At 48.9% G+C, this 21,398-nt stretch overlaps 1 protein-coding gene across 2 annotated transcripts in view; it reads right to left on the bottom strand.

Moving 5' to 3' along the window:
* The window catches only part of LOC118225469 (matrix metalloproteinase-16-like), a 52,467-nt gene that overhangs the window by 15,257 nt on the left and 15,812 nt on the right, over positions 1 to 21,398 (bottom strand). For both annotated transcript variants that reach the window (XM_035413922.1, XM_035413923.1), the window contains 4 exons: positions 20,615 to 20,737; positions 14,238 to 14,542; positions 2,772 to 2,933; positions 1 to 170 (listed from right to left, as the gene is read on the bottom strand). The exon at positions 1 to 170 is cut by the window's left edge and continues 45 nt beyond it. In XM_035413922.1, coding sequence (XP_035269813.1) covers positions 1 to 170; positions 2,772 to 2,933; positions 14,238 to 14,542; positions 20,615 to 20,737 — 760 coding nt within the window. The remainder of the gene's footprint in view (positions 171 to 2,771; positions 2,934 to 14,237; positions 14,543 to 20,614; positions 20,738 to 21,398) is intronic.

Genomic DNA, 21,398 nt, shown 5'->3' with positions numbered 1-21,398 from the left:
GCCGCCGTCGCAGATGTCCGGCTTGCCGCTGGGGTACGCCGGCCTGTCGCCCGTGGGCGGCCGCGGCGGGCGGGTCTGCCGGTCGTGCTTGCGGGGGTCCGAGGCCGGGGAGCGTGGGGGCGGGGCCGTGGGCAGCGGCTGGGTGGGCTGGGGAATCTTTTCGGGGGGCCCTGGAACCCAAAAAAAAAAGAGAGAGAAAAGGTTTTAAAATGAGTGTGGCATTCAGACCGCCGCAGAAGCGGATTGGTCTTGGCAGGCTGGTGATGAGAGCACACGCACCTGGGCTGCGTTAGCTAATCAGCCCAGGTGCTTACAGGTGTGCTGCTCTCCACAGCTCGGGGCCGAGACCGGGAGCTCACACCGAGAGCACGTTTATTCACTTAGTTTCTTCGTTTAGTTTTTGTTTACCTGTTTAACAGAGCACAGAACGAAAGTAAACTGGCAGTGCAAAGTAGGAGTAGCGGGTCTGGCTGGAGAGCGGGCCAGCTACGAGTGGAGAAAGCGTTCGTGCCGTGTTACGTTCTTTAGTGTCTGTTATACTAGTTTACTGTTTTTGCCCGGAGCCCGTGAGGAGGAAGGGTGAAGGTGTTCGTTCACTTCACTTTTGGGTTGATGTGGGTGCGCTCTCTCTCTCTCTCTCCATGCGGCAACCAACGGTGCTTCCCGGAACTGCCGCATCTCCCACCCATGGGTGTCATGCTGGCGTGTGATGATGATATAATCCTGTTTGTCTTTGTACTTTTGTCTCTTTTTCTTTTTTAACTGAAGCGGTGAATGCAGTGCGTGTCTGCTCCCGTGGTGTAGAGGGGGCCTGGCTCGATCACATGTTTAAAAAATAAAAAAAAAACATATAACTCTTGTAGATGGTGGTAAAATCACCAGTGAAAGAATAACTTTGTTCTGAACGTTGGTGAAAACAGATGTTTCTTTTGAAATCATCAGTTAGCTGGAGGACTTCCACTGGTGTCTAAAAGAACTGAAGTCTTTCTAGCACAGCCCCAGGTGTAGTCTACAGAGCTGCCGGGTTAAATAAAGATGCCTGTCTCTCGTAGTGGAGCGACTGCAGTATTCAAAGCTCAGGAGCTTCACGCTCTTCTCAGTGTAAACAGCTGCTCTGCGGTGGGGGTTAGAGCGAGGAGAGCCAGGAGAGAGAGGAGAACCACAAAGTGGAGGAGACCTGGAGCTCAACCAATAACCACCCTAACCCCCGCTCTAACCTTAAACCTGAACGTTAACCATAACCCTGTCCGCTAACCATAGCTACCCTAAACTCCAGCTCTAACCATAACTCTGACCACTAAGCATAACCCTGACCGCTAACCACAACCATCTTAAACTCTACTCTAACCATAAATCTATCCACCAACCATAACCACCCTAACTCCAGCTCGAACCATAACCCTGTCCGCTAACCATAGCTACCCTAAACTCCAGCTCTAACCATAACTCTGACCACTAACCATAACCCTGACCGCTAACCATAACCATCCTAAACTCCACTCTAACCATAAATCTGGCCACCAACCATAAGCACCCTAACTCCAGCTCGAACCATAACCCTGACCGCTAACCATAACCATCCTAAACTCCATCTCTAACCATAACCCTGACTGCTAACCATAGCCACCCTAAACTCCATCTCTAACCATAACCAACCTAACTCCAGCTCTAACCATAACCCTGACCACTAACCACACCCTGAAGGAAGCTGAGATCTCCACGCTGCTTCAGTGCTTCCCTCCTGGTCTTCTCCCTCACGAGATCAACATCACGGAAATAAAAACACCTCCCCGTAACCTAGCGAGAGCAGCGCAGCCGGAGTCCCGGAAACCCTCGCCGTGAGCTGAAGACCAGCGCTTTCAGATTCTACGATCAAAACAAGCTCCTCGGAAGAGAGAGGATAATTACTCTGCAAATGTAATATTCGTTTAGGCGTAGTAATTAACAGCGCGCATTAACAATGCACAAAAGCACTGTCATCACCATGGCCATATCAATTGCATCAAACCCCAGGGCCGTGATGTGTGTCCTTATTGCATTAGCCCTTCAACCTCTGGAAGAAAGTTTTTTTTTTATTTTTAAATCGCATCTCCTTATCGACAGGGAGAAAAACTGAGATTTAAAAAAAAAAAAAATGAAGATGGAGAGAAATGGAGAGTTGCTCTTTAAAATGTTTATTTTCATCCCCCCTGAAATCGCTTCAGTCCAAGCCCGAGCGTTGGAATGGGAGCGGACCCAATCGCCCGGAGGCCCCGCCAGCCGGCAACGACGGAGTCGAATCGGCGAAGCTCGGCGAAGCCCGTCAACGAATCAACAAACGACCGAAGGAGGCTGGCGGCGTAATCTACTTTGAGAAAAACCCCCGGGGAGAGGAAGGCAGATTGCGTTCGGAGCGATTCGCACTCCGCCAGTGATCGGCCAGAGCCGGACCGATAGGACGCAAAAAAAAAGAAAAAGAAAAGAAAAGAAGGATTTTATTCACTGAGTGAATGCCCCCATTTTGTTGCAACCCCTGAGCCGGGTCGTAACAAGAGGAAGCGAGTAGATCACACATTCACACAAACGCACTCACTGGTGGACTTACTCAGGATTCAGTGAAAACACACGCGCAAACACACACTCAAAACGTGTGGGGGGGGGGGGGGGGGCGGGGTGTGTGTGCATTAGGTATCCCACTTTGCCCCCCCCCCCCCCCGTTCTGTAAACGCTGACTCCGCCCTCCGTACTGACCCATAGAGTTTGTGGGGGTTAGTGGTGGGGGGGTTCCCTACCGTATATCTTCTGGATCCCCTGCAGGTCATCAGTCGGCAGCTTGAAGTTGTCCGTGTCCATGTACTGGTAGAAGGGAGCCATGATGGCAGTGGGCTCGTTGGAATGCTCCAGCCCGAGGGCGTGGCCGAGCTCGTGCACCGCTACCAGGAAGAGGTCATTTCCTGTCCAAACGCAACACGCACACACACACACACACAAAAACACACAAACACACACACAAAAACACACAAACACACACACACACACACACACACACACACACACACACACACAAAAACACACAAACACACAAACAAACACAAACCATTAGCCACACCACAGTACAGACAAGTGCTACACACAGACCATGTGGGACGCAGGAAGTACATATGGCCGGCGTTTGGGGGGGGGGGGTGGAAAAGGGGGGGGGGGGGGTGGCAATGGTCTGTGAACTTGTAAATATTATTGCAAATTATATAATAATGTCGTTTTGACCTCGAGCCGGGCAGCCCTACGTAAGATGCATTTCAGTAAAACACAGTGACATCTCAAACACAAACACTGGCACTCAGATGCAGGGCAACAGCGGGATTAGCGCTACGGCTGCATCTGAAAACCCGCTCGGGGGAGTCCGGACGGCTCGGTGGCGCGCGGGGCCTGATTCGCCGAGCCAACAGCAAAAAATCCGCACGAATTATACGACAAGGCGGAGAGACATGTCACGACACCGGCGGAGTCGCACAGCATGCTGGGAACACCTCGAGCCGTGTCCGGATCAAACCCGCGGGAGCACGTGGGATGGGTCCAGAATGTTCCTGCGCAAAGACCACGCAGTTCACATCAAAACGTCTGTAAACATGCTAAACGGCTGTTTCCATAGCAATGATTTATCGAGTCAGTTGCGAGGGCTCGGATTGCGTGTGAGCTCAGGACTCTGGGTCTGACGTGCTGAATCCACAACGGCTACCAGCAGTCAGGTTTCCTCCAGGAAACTACGTTCTGGTCTGGACTGGCCTTAATGCCTGAGCAGTCCACCCGTAGAACACAGAACACAGAAACAATGGAAGAACCCTCTTACACTGCATGTAGAACACAGAACACAGTAACAATGGAAGAACCCTCTTACACTGCCAGTAGAACACAGAACACAGTAACAATGGAAGAACCCTCTTACACTGCATGTAGAACACAGAACACAGTAACAATGGAAGAACCCTCTTACACTGCATGTAGAACACAGAACACAGTAACAATGGAAGAACCCTCTTACACTGCATGTAGAACACAGAACACAGTAACAATGGAAGAACCCTCTTACACTGCATGTAGAACACAGAACACAGTAACAATGGAAGAACCCTCTTACACTGCCAGTAGAACACAGAACACAGTAACAATGGAAGAACCCTCTTACACTGCATGTAGAACACAGAACACAGTAACAATGGAAGAACCCTCTTACACTGCCAGTAGAACACAGAACACAGTAACAATGGAAGAACCCTCTTACACTGCATGTAGAACACATTAACAACAGACAACTGTAAAACTTTGTACAGGACTAAAATAGGAGTTTGAAGTCCCTCTAAGAGCAGAACTTGATTGACTCTTAGAGGTGTAGGTGAGCTGGAAGGGACTGGAGGGTGGGGGTGGAAGGGTGGTGGGTAGGGACCATGCCCCCCTTCCCCCCCCCGATTCCTGGCACATTGCGGCTTGCTAAAGTCGCGGTAAAGTCCCGTTTGGAGTGTCGCGGCTGTGGGCCGCGGTGTTGCTGGCCCGGCAGCACTTCGCCCCAGTCTGCAGCTAGCAATCACCCCGCCAAAATCCCTGGCTTTTATGCCCAGCGACCTTTTTAAAACGCTAAAAAAAGACCCATGGCAGAGAACCCTCGAGTCACGGTCTTCCCGGTTCCCAAACCAGAGGCTGGACTGACCGTAACTCGACCACACGGAACCGGCAACAGTTCACACAGCCACATCACCGCCACTCTCTCTCTCTCTCTCTCTCTCTCTCTCTCTCTCTCTCTCTCTCTCTCTCTCTCTCTCTCTCTCTCTCTCTCTCTCTCTTTCTCTCTATTTATTCTTCTCTCTGCCTCTCTCTGCGTGTCTGTCTGCATGTAACTGCATGGCAAGAACCAGGACTGCGTTTTTTTGCCAAAGTATTTTAAAACACATAATGACAAGACACGCGCTCTGAAAGTAAACACCGCGGACTCCTCCAGGCACATCCCTCCCCTTAACCCCTTAAGAACACAAAACCAGTGAAATATTACAGAAATACATACAGATCGAATTTCTGCGACTGTAAAGCACAAACCTGAAAATATTAACTTTGAAGAATAATCTCAGAAATTTGCAGGAGTGTTTCAAATTTGACCAGACGAGGTGTTTATCTCTTTCTGCTACTCTATCTCTATATCTCTCAGGGATAAGATTCATTCTTTTTTCTTTTTTCAATGCAATACTTCTCTCCAGGTGTAAGATTAGACCCATGTGTCACATGACTGGCAGCCCGGGTGACAAGGTGCCGGAGCTGTTCAGCGGAGTCATGTGTTGAAGAGGGGCGGGGCTGGTGCCGAAAGACTCCACGGGACGATTCTGTTACCCAAACCGTGTCACTTCCATTCAGCCGGAGGAAACAGCCAGGAAGAACGCAGCGTCTGTCTGACGCTCTCTGTCACTCCATCAATGGATCAATGGGAGAGACAGAGAGGGGGAGGGAGTGGTGAGGGAGAGAGAGAGAGAGAGAGAGGGGAGGGGGCAGAGAGGGGATAGAAGGAGAGAGGGGGAGAGAGGGGGAAAGAGGGAGAAGACAGACGGAGAGAGGGAGAGAGAGGGAGAGAGAGAGAGCGTGTGTGTGAGCAGTGGAGGCATATTGCTATGCAGATGTTGCATTAGCTCTGCCTGCTCTGCTCTGATTTGTCCCCCTGACGACAGCTGAAGAGGAACCTTACAGACAGGGCCTTCTCCACTGGCCCTGCACATGCAGCACGCGCTGACACACCAATGCACACACACACTCGCACATACATGCATGCATGCACTCACACACGCACATGCACGGACGCACTCACACACGCATGCACACATGCATGTAAGCATGCACGCACATACACACACAAGTGCACGTGCACGCACATACACACACACACACGCACACACACACTCCTTTGTACATTAATTTGCGATGAGGAGGTCAGCCTGAACAGAAAGACACTTCTGCAGTGGGTGGAGATCTAGGCTGTGCAGATGAACTAGACTAAGGCACCGTTTTCCCATTCTGACAATGTAACCGTGCCACAAACCAGCAGGAACAGCACACAGCAATGTCCTACTGCTGAAGAGAGAACGACTGAGACCCAGCCTCTCTTACTCCCTCCCCACCACCCCCACACTTAAGGAGGGGTCACTGGGGGGCACATCATGGGTCAGCACCCCTGACATTTCCCAGGGAGGTAGAGTGTGCTCTGAATGTGGTGCAGCCACGAACACAGCAGCTTTGCTTTTTTTCACTGAAGCAGGGCAGCTAGAAAATAACACAGCAACTTCATCTATTTTTGGAATTGAGTACAAAGAGCTTGACTCCCCCCCCACCACTCCCCACCCCCCCTTCCCCCCCATGCAGAATCACACTCTCAACCCTCACACTCTTATCCAGGTGGAGCGCCTAACCCACAATTCCCCAAAAACACAACACCCGGCTCAAAGTCCCGCCGAGCCCCGCCCAGTCATTTCAGCCAATTAGAGTACAGCTGACCGGCAGACAAACTCAAGGCACTGGGGAAGGGAGAGACAGACAAAGAAGAATATTGCAGAGAAGGTGGAAGAGAGTGAGAGTGAGTGCGAGAGAGAGAGAGAGAGAGAGAGAGAGAGAGGGAGGGAGAGAAAGGGAGAGAATCATTCAGGATGGAAAAAACTGCTTTGGTGGCTGTTTTGCCAAACAAGTAAAAGCAATTTGCTGGCGCCTCTCCGAGGTAAATGTGTAGCAGAATCCTAAAGGGGATCGTAGCTGGTGAATCAGTCAGGGAGTCGGGGAGAGAGAGGGGAGAACCATCAATTTTAGGGGGCAGAGTTGTCCCAGAAACCCAGAGACACAGGAAGCTAAGGGTATAAACTATCTGTATGCGGGAAGACCTCATTTTAACACCATTAACATATATGCAAATACAAGTTGAAATAATTCACACTGGTAAAACATACACAATATAAATGTTGAAATCCCTACCCCCCCCCAGTTTTGCTCTTCCTACATTCTTACTTTCTTGCCTTGGTTTAATATTTTTGTGAACAAATATATAATTTTTTTTCTCTGCCCGTTTTATCCCAGCCTCCTCCACCAAAAAAAAACAAAAACTAAACAGAAATATTTCATTTCCTTTTATATCTGACCACTTTCCCGCAAAGCCTTTTTGCCAGCACAGATGTGCTCTATAACAACGATTAAAAACTTAGGCCAGACCAAAGTGATTTCAAGCCCGTTGCACCCCCGCCCAGGAGAACCAGGGGCTATGTAAGACGCGACGTTCGATCAGAATAAACTCTCTCCTGCCTCACCCGCACAGATCTGCTTTAGGGCATCTAATTCACATTTCCATATTTCCCTATTTTCATGCATTCATATTCCGCTCATACGCGGAGATACTTCTGGTGTACGAGCGTAGAAGCAGCAGGAAGAGACTGAAGGCTGTGCCTGTCTGTCCACTGCACAGGGAGGGAAATACACACACGGTTCATTTTGCGCTTAGTTTAGGTCATTATAGATAATGGACGGAGGGATATTAAATGAAATGAACAAATGCACATCGAATGGTAACCTACGATGCTCCTGTACCTCCTGAGCTCTCCGAAACGCCAAGGTCACATGCTTCACACTAATTTATAATTCCACACACTGGCTCTGCTTGTGCAGATAGCCATCAGGAGAAGGCGGGGAGGGAGTGAGGGGGAGAGAGAAAGAGAGACAGACAGAGGGAAAGAGAGTGAGAGAGAGGGGGAGGGAGAGAGATAGAGAGAGGGGGTGAGGGAGAGAGAGTGAGATAGAGAGGGAGGGAGAGAGATAGAGAGAGGGGGTGAGGGAGAGAGAGAGAGAGAGACAGACAGAGGGAGAGAGAGTGAGAGAGAGAGGGAGGGAAAGAGAGAGAGAGGGAGGGAGAGAGATAGAGAAAGGGGGTGAGGGAGAGAGAGAGAGAGAGACAGACAGAGGGAAAGAGAGTGAGATAGAGAGGGAGGGACAGAGATAGAGAGAGGGGGTGAGGGAGAGAGAGAGAGAGAGAGAGAGAGAGAGAGACAGACAGAGGGAGAGAGAGTGAGAGAGAGAGGGAGGGAAAGAGAGAGAGTGGGGGGGAGGTACTGCAGCCCTGCAGTTAAACTGAGTCTCGCCTGAACTGCTGAAGGCTCAACCTGTCCATCAAACACTAGGACCTCGGCTAAAAATAGCCATCAAAGGACACCCCCCATTCCTGTGAGGCTCTGCATGAACGCACCTATCCAAAGCAGGTTCCTCCACACCCAGGCACAGTTGGGCCCCGGAGCCCAAGGAGTCTAAATAAAGCACAAGACCTGAACAACATCCCGAAACCATTTAACCCCGCCCACAAGGGGACAGCTGATCACATGTGCGGCATTCCAGTCACTTCCTGTTTACAAAGCTCTGGTGCATTGTGCAGTACATTCAGGAACCTGATGGAGGACGCCATGTGTGTGCGAGTGTGTGTGCGAGTGTGTGTGTGTGTGTGTGTGTGTGTGTGTGCTTCTCAGCCACGCAAAACTCAGTGCTCTGTATGCACTGAGCGTCTTTTTGCACACACACACACACACACACACACACACAAGACAAGTCAAGTTCACTTCTAAAGCACGACTACCGTCAACCAAAGTGCCACACAATTATATTACACAAGCGTGTGCAAAACAAAGGATAAAATTGTAAAACAAAACATAAAGAAACATGGCAATAATACGTAAGAACAGAAGAACGAGGACAGACCTGATGTGGAATCAAAAGCAAGGGAGAAAAGATGGGATGTGAGAAGAGATTTAAATGTGTTGAAGGAGGGAGCAGACTGAATGAAAAGAGTCAGGCGATACCGCAGCCAAGGCCCAGTCACCACTCAGTTTTAACCGACACCGAGGAACCTCAGCGACCTGCGTGTGGTGCAGGGGTGCAGAAGATCAGAAATGTGACGCGGGGCCAAACCATTAAGTGCTTTAAAAACAAGCGGCAAAACCTTAAAAATCCATTCTAAAACTGGCCGGGTCAGGGAAGCAAGCCAGTGCAGGGAAGCCAGAATAGGTGTGACTAGGTCTCTTTCCTCGTGCCTGGTGATGGCCTCGCTGAGACATTGTCTCCTGGGGTCAAAGGTGAGGCTGACGGAGACCGAGGGGCGGGGAAACGCTACAGCCGAAGCGGGATGTAATCAAGGCGAGGACGACTGTTCCCGGGTCCTGAAACGACGGGAAAGGGGCGGGGCTTTGGCTCCGAGATGAAGGAACCTGGCCGTTACAGCCGAATTCATTTGTTAATAAAGTTTGAGAGCGGAATCCGAGCTGACGCCAAGGTTTTTGGCTTGAGCAGGGCAGTGACCCACGGTCATTAGAGGAACCTCTGATAGAGAGAGACAAGCCGAGTAAGATTACACACACACGCACACACACGCACACACACGCACACACACGCACACATGCACACACACACACACACACACAGCCATTCTCTCTCTTTCACACACACAAACACACTCTCTCTCACTCACACACACGCGCACTCATACACATACACAGACACAGACACACACACTCACACACACATGCACACACAGACAGACATTCTCTCTCTCTCTCTCTCTCTCTCACACACACACACACAGTTTCTCCCTCCTCTGTCCTCTCCCGACCCGCAGTGCTACACTGCTCTAACCAGGCCATGGAGCTCACCACCACCAGGGACTCCTGCCCCGGCTCCTCCCCCGGTCAAGGGGCCACTCTTCCTGGGGAAGGGCTGAGTCCGGCTGACCCCCAAAACCCAGTGGAGCTCCGAGACAATGCCTGAGCTCTCAATCACCCCACTGGCTCAGCGGCCGCAGTTAGAACAATGCAGCTGACCGCATCGCATTTCCCCCCCCCACCCCGCCGCAACCACCGAGTCAGGCGAGCAGTCAACATCTATTTCATTTGACCTCTTCAAAATGCCGGTGAAAATGTAAAAAAAAAAAACCGTCCCACAGATGCCTGTAGCGAACTTCACGTCAAACACGGTGACTGACCCACACTGTACAGGCACATGAAAGAATGTTGGTGAAAAAAGAAAGAAAATATGCTACTTTTCTTTTGAAATTGGCAGCGATATGGCAGTTTAACCGGTCCTGAAAGGGTCATTCAATGTCGAAAGTATTTCAAGTAAAATATTTGACCCAAGCCAGATTTCCACACGGCTTCATTTTAATTTTCCAAAAAAAGCGAAGCATTATCACGGCGTATCGCACAGGTTTACAGATGGCTAGAGAAGAAAATGTCATGACAGAGTGGATTTTAACAAAAAAAGCAAATAACACAAACAAACCACTTTGGTCATGAAAGGTCGCTGGGTGGTTCTTGGGTCGGAACCAGGCAGCTACTCGGATAATTTGCTCCACAGCATTTCCGACCGGGGCCAAATTTAACCTCTCAGTTTCCCAGCATTTCGGCCTACTCAGTCTTCAGTAGTGTTTATGAGGGCACAGGGAGGAAGAGAGACAGAAATGGGCTTAATTAAATTTAATTCATTCATTCGTTTAAAAAAATGTAATTCATATGATGGCGTCCGATATGCGCACATACATTTCCTCCCACCACCACCCCGCCCGCCCCCCCCCCCCCCCCCCACCCCCCCAGTTTAACACAAATTGTCATACAGCGTGGCACTGGGCCGATCATAAGGCGCTAACCCGCTGTTAGCTGCTGATGCAGGAGTTCTCTCTGGGAAAATCTGCCCTGCTGCAACGTTGGCGCAACGTTGTAGGAGCGCTCTTCGAACCCCGGACATACCCTTGACGGTGCGAAAAAGGTCCTTTCCTGCCGCGCCGTAGCCATCGCATGAACGGCTGGAAAGCTGCCAAGCGGTTCTGGCTGAACCTCCGGCGTCCCCAAATTAAGACCTTTTAACGGGACAATGAAGGCCAGTTTGACTTTCTGCCTAAATCAAAGCAGCTGAATAATTCACGCCATGTCACAATTTGCGTAGCGGATGCTTTTAAGAGGTAACACATCTCACATTTTTATATGCTTGTTGTTTTTGTTTTTTTAAGGTGTAAGATCCCAAATATGATTAGAGTGTTCTTAACTGAACATTCCAATGCTGATGTAACAATCACTGCTGGTGACTGAAAGCAGTGGCATTCTAGAACACTGACTTATTATTGTGAAGAAAAAGAAAAACATTTCAAAAATTCTAATCTTCAAAGGGTTAAATATAAAATACGCATTTCTTTTGCTAGGTGTATTGATGTCCAGGAAGCAATTCAAGGAGTTTTTGTTACTCAACATTCCTGCCCCGCGCAAGAGGGGGGCAGAAAAACAGACTTATGGGATCCTGCTGCACTAGGGTTTCCCTAATCTAATCTCCATTTCAGTTCTGGGCCGGTGGGGAAAAGGCAAAACACACACAAACCTCCCCAGGCGTGCTTTGGATTTTTCCTGTGGGGGCCCTGTTTTCTTAACCTTAGATTTACAGGCAGTCTGGGGCCGAGGACTGGAGAGTCAGGGGTGGTGGGGGGTGCTGGTGAGGGGTGGGCATGGGGGGGGGAGAGCCCTGGAAACTTAATTTTAATTTCCTGGACGAAGATACACTGCGCAGGTGTGCCATATATTTTCAGCAGTGCTCCCTGGTGGTGTCTGAAACCCTGTGACTGTCTGACAAGGAACATAAAAATAAAATAAAAAATAAAAAAAACACATATTGTGTATGTATTCCAGCCCTTATAGGTTGGGGTGGGGGGTTAAGGGGGGACCATTTACACACAAATCAAAACTGTTTTGTCAGTAATTGGCTTTATCTGGGGCTGTGCTGGCGTATGGTGAACGACAGATCAAACCCAAGGTCACGAATATTTATACGTTCGTGACCTCCTGCCCGCGTTTCCATGGGAACCTGAAGGTCTGCTCAACGTCTGTACCTCAAGGGAAACGTCGCTGCTGGAGGAAAATAAACGGCGTTCAGTCTCCCAGTCCCTGCACTGTCCCCCCCCATCTTCCCTCAGAGCCCCTCGAACCCGAACCCCTGCACACCTGCAGCGTCAACACGTTGACACGACTCAAATCTCCAGTGTTAATTCTACTCCAACAGAGCAAAGTCCACAGTGCTTAAAATGTACTCTAGCAGGGCGAAAAAAGCATTGATCAGCACTGATTCCAAGAGAGAAAGAGCTATGTGTTTATTTAAACATGGCCTACTAGTCCGCAGACACTGTACCACCGCGGGCCTGTGTTTTATGCATTAACGCTCTGACCTACTTCTCCCTCCTCCTCCTCCTCCTCCTCCTCCTCCCTGTCCTTTCTCTGGCAGGACGCTTCATTTCGTAAGCCTGTCTGGGACAGGGTGAATGAGACTCGCTTTCTGCTGGGGGGAGGGGGGGAGGGAGCAGGGGGGTGGCGGTGCCGTGCCAGGTCAAGGCACTAAGGGATGTACCTCACAGACACAACAAAACAAAAACAGAAAAAAATTAATAAATAAATACAAGGGGTGACATGTGTCCCAGCACCACCATCGCCAACAACAACAACAACAACAACAACTTAGTCTTGCCTAGCAACAGAAACGAGATTTAGCACAGACAGAGGCACTGACCCTACCCTAATGGCTCACAGACAGAACCACCGACACACACTCAAAACCCCGGCACAGCTTTTTGGCAGCGTATGGCAGCCGGACGATCACAGCCACCACGAGGGAACTGTCCAGAGCAAAAACGTTAGATTCGGTACAAATGTGCACTGCATGGGCGCGAAGGCCAGACTGACTCCGTTCTTTGAACGCTGCCTTAGAAAGAAAAATGCCCAGCTGGAAATGAGCCCTGGTAGCATACATTTTACACTGTAATTTAAAAAGAAGCACAACTCCTTCGCTGACAGACCGAGAGTGGCTTTTATGTAGCGAAGGCTCACATAAACTCCGTCAGAGTTGAGTCAATCACCGCGTGTTTTAACGCGTGCCATAACGTTTGAGAACCCTCGCTTTTGGACGGGAGAGGGACGCTCGTTAAGGGCCGTCGGGGGGGTGTGTGGCGCGGACACACGGGCGCAGCATAAATTTCGGTCTGGACTGTGTGCCCGTACGGCAATTTAGACTTCTCCATCCTCGTTAGACGTCCTCCCTACTCCTCCCTGTCTCAAAAAGCGTGGTGAGTAATTAAACGATCGCTCAGGGTTTTTTTTTTTTTCTTTGCACTTCCCCTCTGGAGTTAGTTAGCCTTCTACAGCATGCAAAAAAAAAAAAAAACTTGGGTAACAGATCCAGAATATTGAGCTGAGCTCCAGAGAAAGCCGTAGGCTGTGTTAAAACACACTGTTTGCATGCAAATAGCGCTGGATGACAAGAAGAAGAAGGAAAAAAAAAAAACAAACTTGCTATTTTGCTATGATTTTAGACAACGGATGCAAAATCCAATCTGTTTCCGTGAGCTGATGCATAATTAAAATCAGATGTTTAATTGGGATGTTTTCATTAAGGGGAACGGCGTGTTATGAATCGCGCGCGGCAACGGGGGCTTTTGAGAACCCGAATAAAATCAATCTCATCTCCCTCAGCGGTCATAACGCCTTGTTTACCTAAAGACTGGAGAGAAAGAAAAAAAAACCTTTACTGTCACATCAAACCTAATGATCTGGACGAGCGGCCTAGCTTTGCATTGATTGGTCCCCGCGTTCGATTGGACCCGCGTCCGATTGGCCGACGCTCATTGGCCATTCTGTAAATAATCTGTCGAGATCCCGCTCGTTTCTAGCATCGCTTCAGGACATACGAAGACCCTTGCCATCACTGTCGTTCATTTTCATAACCCCCCCCCCCCCCCCCACCCCAAGCCAAGTAAATAAAGATCAGCTCGGCACTATGACCACAGAGAAAAACCACAACCGCATGTTCTACCAGAGCAGAACCCAATTATACTGAGGATCTATCAGAACAGAACCATAATTGACCACTGGTCATATACAGCCAGGGTCAACCAGAACAGAATCTTATTATACTCGGGTCACATATACCCTGGTTCACCAGAGCAAACACAGAGTACACCTGAAGGGCTACAGATTCTGACGAAAAGAAGAAATGATATATGACAGACAGCCATACATTATTCATACTGTCCTGGCTGTTCTACAGGCCAGAAAAGTACAAACTTTATATTTTCTGGAATGTTCGCCCACAGCTTCTTTCCTATTAAACACACACATAGTACAGCCCAGCCCAAACCACTGCAGTTGCACGGCAGCCATTTTGATAACTCCGCTTCTCACCGTCGTGGTTGGGGTTCCCCAGGGTCCAGGGCTCGTCCGAATCGAAGTGGGTGTCCCCGCCGATGCCGGGCCCGGGGAAGTAGGCGTGCGCCAGGAAGCCGCCCTCCCCGTCGAAGGGCGAGCTGTCGCCGTGGAAACCCGAGGCGAATATGATGGTGATGTCGACGTCCCGCTTGCCGTTCTCCAGGGCGCTGTACGGGACGGCCTCGAAGCGAAGGGGCGTGACGTTCTGCCACACGTCGAACGCCCGCCGGATGGCGTCGTGTGTCTCCACGGCGCCCACCTTGGGCGTGACGTTCTTAATGCTGCGGGGGGGGGGTTCGGGGCAGAGACATGGTCACAGAGCGGTTATGAATGATCACAGGACAGTCATAGAGAGGTCATGAACGGTCACAGAGCACTGGCAGGGTGGTCATTGAATAGTCATAAGATGGTCATATAGCTGCCAGGAGCTCAAGGAACAGTCACAGAGTGTTCATTGAGCAGTCATAAGATAGTCACAGAGTGTTCATTGAACAGTCATAGGTTAGTGACGAAGTGGTAACGGAACAGTCATAGGAAATCACAGGGTGGTAACGGAACAGTCATAGGAAATCACAGGGTGGTAACGGAACAGTCATAGGAAATCACAGGGTGGTAACGGAACAGTCATAGGAAATCACAGAGTGGTAACGGAACAGTCACGAATGGAACACTCTCGGAACAGTAGCCGAGATGCATGCCAGCCGAGGCACAGATTTCCGGAGCCAAATTTTAAAAGCATTTCCAAAAATACACTGCTGACTCCTTTACATAATACACTGTGCTGAAAAAGGAAAATATCGATATGTTCAATCTCCAATAAGGCGCACGAGATCATATTTCCTCCTGCACAACAGGCCTTGGTGGTGATGCAGCAAAGTTGTTAGGATCGTATGCTAACAGAGGTCTATTCATTCAGCATCTGATCGGATATTCTGGTTGTGACAAAAACTCCTTTCTTCCACACATTTCAGAGCTCACACTGTAATGCCACATAAAGGTTGCCAGTTCAAATCCAGGAAGAGCAACTGCATTTCCACCACTAAGCAAGGCACACTGCTTACTTTACAATGCTTACCCTAACTGCCTTAAAAAATCTATCTACTGTTAATCTCTCTCTTTCACTCTGCCTCTCTCTCTCTCTGATGAACAATAGCATTTTGTTTAATATCGGAAGTGCCAGATACAGTATGTGCTACATCGTTCATAAAAATAACGCACGGCTTCAAACGTAGTACTAGGCCCGCATTCTGGCTACTCCCACAACTGATACAGAATGTTGTACTGGAGGATGGAGATATTAAGCTTCTCTCTCTCTCTCTCTCTCCATCTCTCTCAGTCTCTCTTTCTCTCTGTCTCACTCTCTGCAAAATGTATTTTTTTTTGTGAAATATCTACGCCTTCCTCAGGGGAGGAACAGATGCGAGAAAATTTCAGAGTGAATGGCACACCCCTCCCCCCTCCCTACCCCTCCCCCCATCCCCCATCGCAGCTTCACTCCACTCAGCTTCAACATTATCATTCCTGTTTTTTTTCCCTCTCGTCCCTCGTTGGATGAATTCAAAGAAATTGATATGTATTCTTTCCTGCCGATGCTGGGTGCGTGATGTGTGTGTGTGTGTGTGTGTGTGTGTATGTGTGCAAAGCCAGCCCTCTGTGGCCTGTCCCCTCCTTTAAACACAGAGAACTTCAGATAAAATCAACCGTGAAAATAATTTATTCTGAATGTAAAAACTGGAAAAAACACAGTTATCGATCCCAGGTTAACACCCACACCACCCTGCACCACACACACACACACATACACACGCACGCAAGCACGCACACACACACACACACACACCCGCATGGTTATGGTATGAGGTGAGGGGGAGGGGAGGAAATAGATTGTTTTTCGCCACTTAATATCACATTTTTCCTGAGGAAGTCACGAGCCACCGATCAAATTTACAGTTCGGTATTCTGTCGGAGAGGATGAGTCTTGAATCTTGGCAGAGGGAATCTTGGAGCACAAATCTGTGCTGATTTCTTTCTTGCTAAATACCTTCTAAAGTCACGGATGTGCAGATATTCATTATAAACTGTAACTGTCATCATTAATTAATGTTAATCATCAGTCATTTCATCTTCACTATCAAACACTCTGCTGTAATTCCATATTCAGATACATATTTTCATCCTCCTTTGTTCTTAAGATACGGTTTTATTTCACGTTTACCCGCAGATGTAAAAACAAAGTTTTAAGTGGGTGCAGACGCACAACACAGACACTTTTTACGCTGTCTCGTGGATGCGATGTCATCTGAGGTGGGTGTGATGTCATCGGACCTGAATGCAATGTCATTTGAGGTGGATGTGATGTCATCTGAGTAGGTTGTCATGTCATGTCATTTCAGGCGGATGTGATGTCATCGGACCTGAATGCAGTGTCATCTGAGGTGGATTTGTGGTAGACGCGATGTCATTTGAGGTGGATGAAATGTCATCTGAGGTGGATGTGCAATGTGACATCCTTTACGGATAAGGCATATCCGTAGGATATTATTTTCACTGAATGAAATGCGAGGCGTGATTTTCCCTTGCTTTCAGTTATCATGTTATCTAGTCAGATCCATCTCAGATGATTCACAGGCAGTTCATCTGATTGGCTAACCGTGAATCAACATGGACCAGAGCAAAAATAGCCTTCACCTTGTTAACATGGCATGACATGATTTTAATGTTAAAAAAAAAAAAAAAAACTCATAGCAATTAACCGAGAAAATAATTGTCTCATGGTCTGGTGATTAGATGAAGTAAAGGATGCCTTCTTTAATGAGGGAATATCATATCAGAAAGAGAGAGATGCTTTTATCACGTGCACAGATAGAGGAAGGAAACAAAAAAAGAAAGATGTTAACTGATGCCAGCTGTTTCTATAAATACTTTAGACCACCCAGATGGACAACTCAATATCCTTAACGCTGAAAGTTATTTATATCTTTCCAGTAACTGTCGCAACTTATTACTTTTCACGAGGGGGGAGGGGCCAGTTACCATAGCAAAGTCGATGGATGTACCTCTTCATGAACATCTATGAGCAGAAATACTGCACTCTGAGCTGCTGTATAAAACCAGTGTGTCCTTGTGTCTCAAAGAGGATAGGAAGAATGCAGCACCTGACAATCTGGTTACGATAGAATGTCTATGGCATTTGTCCATTCCTCTGCAGAGAACAATATATAATCTCTCCAGAGCCACAGACAGGGAGGGTGAGTCTGTGTATTGTGTTTTCTCCCCTGTTGTAACATTTTGAAGATTTTTGAAGGGTGAACCACATCTGTGATTTGCTATTGAGGTTTGAGAATTGGGCATAAGCACCGACCCACCATTTTTAACTACAGGTCAGGAGAGAGTGCTGATTCATTTTTAATGAGGGAGTTTGAGCCTGACATGCCTTGACTTCAGCATCTACTGTGGTTCTCATTTATGCAGGTAAACCAATGCAGTCAGGGACGTTGTCAGTCAGGAAGTGCAGAATAGCAGTACAGTAAAAAAAAAACAAAAAAAAGAAAAAGCCCACAAGCATCTCCATATTTACGACAAAAGCAATTCCATTTTTACTCTGCAAATCTAACTGGACATGGATGGCACATTTTTATAATGCCAGAATGACAGTAACTACGTAACTGTAAATACATTTTTTACACCCTCACCTCCCTGTGCAATCCACCTTCTGTTCCCAACTACAGTGTAGCTGAGGACTGGTTTCTCTTCTCACACTGTACACAGCCCTGTTTAGTGCCCAACGAGGAGTTTTCCGTTTGGGAGTGTTTAGTACTGAGAATATCCCTTTTTTTCTGTTTCCTTAACCCTTTATGGTGTAAGTAGTATCGCAAATAATGTTCCTGACTGAACATTCTAATGCTGATGTCACAATCACTGCTGGTGACTGAAAGCAGATGGAGTTCTAGAACACTGATTTAGAATTAAAAAAATTTAAAAAAACATTCCAAAAAGAAACCTATTCTTCAGTGGGTTAATTTAAACACACAGTATGTGTGGTGCGGCAGAAGCTGGGTGAATCCGTGGGGACAGGGAGAGGGAGGAGAGGGGTACCACCTCAGTTCTTGGTGAGAGGAGGAAGGGCTGAGGTGTGGGTCGGGGGAGCGGGAATTTCGACAGGGAACATCTGCGCCCGTCCCATCTGCTCGCCCCAGCTGTGGGAGAGCGAGGCACGCAGACACATGTGCATGCACATTCCACGCCCCTCAAAACTGAGCTCTGTCCCCTTACAGTAGTATCAGCAGTTTTAACTCCAGTCCTGGAGGGAAGCAGTGCCTGCAGGTTTAACTCCAGTCCTGGAGGACCACAGTGTCTGCAGGTATAACTCCAGTCCTGGAGGGAAACAGTGCCTGCAGGTTTAACTCCAGTCCTGGAGGACCACAGTGTCTGCAGGTTAAACTCCAGTCCTGGAGGGCCGCAGAGCCTGCAGGTTTAACTCCAGTCCTGGAGGGCCACAGTGCCTGCAGGTTTAACTCCAGTCCTGGAGAGCGGCAGTGTCTGCAGGTTTAACTCCAGTCCTGGAGGGCCGCAGAGCCTGCAGGTTTAACTCCAGTCCTGGAGGGCCACAGCGTCTGCAGGTTTAACTCCAGTCCTGGAGGGTTGCAGCGTCTGCAGGTTTAACTCCCGTCCTGGAGGGCCGCAGTGTCTGCAGGTTTAACTCCAGTCCTGGAGGGCCGCAGTGTCTGCGGGTTTAACTCCAGTCCTGGAGGGGGCGCTGTGTCTGCAGGTTTAACTCCAGTCCTGGAGGGCTGCAGTGTCTGCAGGTTTAACTCCAGTCCTGGAGGGTTGCAGCGTCTGCAGATTAAACTCCAGTCCTGGAGGGTCACAGCATCTGCAGGTTTAACTCCAGTCCTGGAGGGGGCGCTACGTCTGCAGGTTTAACTCCCGTCCTGGAGGGCCGCAGTATCTGCAGCATTTGTCTGTTTTCCTATCAATCAGCAACCTGCTTAGAACTTGCGGGATGCTTTAGCAAATCGATGAATTAAACAGACCTCTTAGGAGCTGAAACACAGAGGAAACCAGCTGATACGCCAGATACCTCTCACCCCTTGTCTGTTCTCCCTGGCCATCTCTCCTCCCATCTGTTTTGCTCTATTAACACTTCCATTCCTCCTCCTTGCCCCCCCCCCCTCCATTTCTCCATTTCTCCTTCACTCTCCCTCTCCATTTTTCAGCCCTCTCTTCCTGTGCAGACCCTTTGCTTGACCCTGGGGTAACGAACTCGGTGGCCAATGTGATAAAGGCACCATACTGTCAATTGTTTTGGCGTAGCGTCAATGACACGCGCGCACACGAGTCGTATTCACGAGAGTCATGTGACGATGAAGTCGTCATAACGACGTGAGGATTTAGGGCACGACCTCGAAGGGGACGTGGGGCAGGAGCAGCCGCCCTCTGGCCCTTCCTCTGCCATGCATCGCCTTTTATTCATGCGGAATTCCCATAGCGGTGCCCTCAGTCGCTGCGGCTGTCCGGTACACCGGGGCCAATGGAAGATCACACAGAGCCGACCTTTGACCCCGAAAACAAAGTAATCCTGGCTTATGTAGGCTGCACAGTTTCATTTAACCTACATTACTGCTAAAGAGCCACGCGTGGCCGAGAAAAAAAACACTAAAAACACAAGCAACTAAATATATCCAAGGAGAGGGAGGGAGGGAGAGATGGAGGAAGAGAGAAGGACAGGCAGGTGGAAGAGAGGTGGGGTGTGAGTGTGTGAGAGAGGAGTGGGAGGGAGAGTGGAAGAGAGAGAGAGCGTGAGGGGAGAAAGAGAGAATGAGTATGAGAGAGAGAGAGAGAGAGAGAGGGGGGGGGGGGAAGAGAGAGAGTGACTGTGTGAAAGCTGAGAGAGAGAGAGGGGAAGAGAATGACTGTGTGAAAGTTGAGAGAGAGAGGGCAGTTCTGTATGGATATTGTTTACAGAGAGACACAGCCTGGCTGTTTGTTTGTGGGTATAGGGCGAGCAGGCGGACACAGAGGAATTTGATGGGTAACAGCGGTGTTACAGACACAAGCACAGTGCTGTTACAGACACAAGCACAGCGCTGTTACAGACACAAGCACAGTGGTGTTACAGACACAAGCACAGTGCTGTTACAGACACAAGCACAGTGGTGTTACAGACACAAGCACAGTGCTGTTACAGACACAAGCACAGTGCTGTTACAGACACAAGCCCAGTGCTGTTAGACACAAGCACAGCATTACATCACGCTTTCCAGTGCCTGTGTTCATTTACAGCAGGGCTTCAGGCACTAAGCTTGCAGCTGGAATGCTTTCATATCAGACATGTAGTCATGACGACAACTCACCTGTACGTGATGTGCCTGTGCTGCCACCTCTGTCCCGTGAGGGCGTACCGCCGTCTCCGCACGTTGAATTTAGAGGCCCCCCCTAGCTGGTCTGGAACCCCACATCGAGGCTTTTTCATCCAACTGCACGGCACAAGACAGAGGTATCAGAGCTGGGTCCCCCAGCCGCGCTGCTTGATGATATCACAATACAGTGTGTCACTCCCTGGGGAACACAGAGGCGCGCCCTGATGACATCACAATACATCATTCCCTGGGGCCTATTAGTGGTGCATGCTGATGACATGACAACACATCACCCGCTGGGGTTCTGGAATCAGGACGACATCACTCTGCATCACAATGCTTTGCGTTTTGAAACCAATTCCTGATCACGTACACAGCACTGTACACTGTAAATTGTACCCAGGGGCTACTTAGGGTTGGGTAAAACAGCCTTCTCTTATTTAGTGCCCTGGTCATGGAGTAAACTTCAGAAGACTCTCCATTTTAATAATCTTGTCTCTTCAGACTAGTTCAAAGCCATGATCAATGGTTGTGTAACTGAAGAAGGTACTTTTCCGAAGCTGGATCTAATATTGAATGTCTGTTCTGCGTATTCGCTATATTTAATAAAAGATTTTTTTACTTTTGAAGGTTTGCAATGGTGTGCTGTCTTGGCCAGGCCTCCTCAAAAAAGGGGTTATTAATCTCGAGGGACTTTCCTGGTTAAATAAAAGTAAAATAAAAATCAAATCGAATAAATCACTCATCGCTCCCTTCCATCTCACGTGTTTTTCATTAT

The sequence above is a fragment of the Anguilla anguilla genome, chromosome 4 (assembly GCF_013347855.1).
Source record: "Anguilla anguilla isolate fAngAng1 chromosome 4, fAngAng1.pri, whole genome shotgun sequence".
NCBI lineage: Eukaryota > Metazoa > Chordata > Actinopteri > Anguilliformes > Anguillidae > Anguilla > Anguilla anguilla.
The sequence above is the reverse complement of the archived record's forward strand: the minus strand, read 5'-3'. Positions and strand labels throughout refer to the sequence as shown.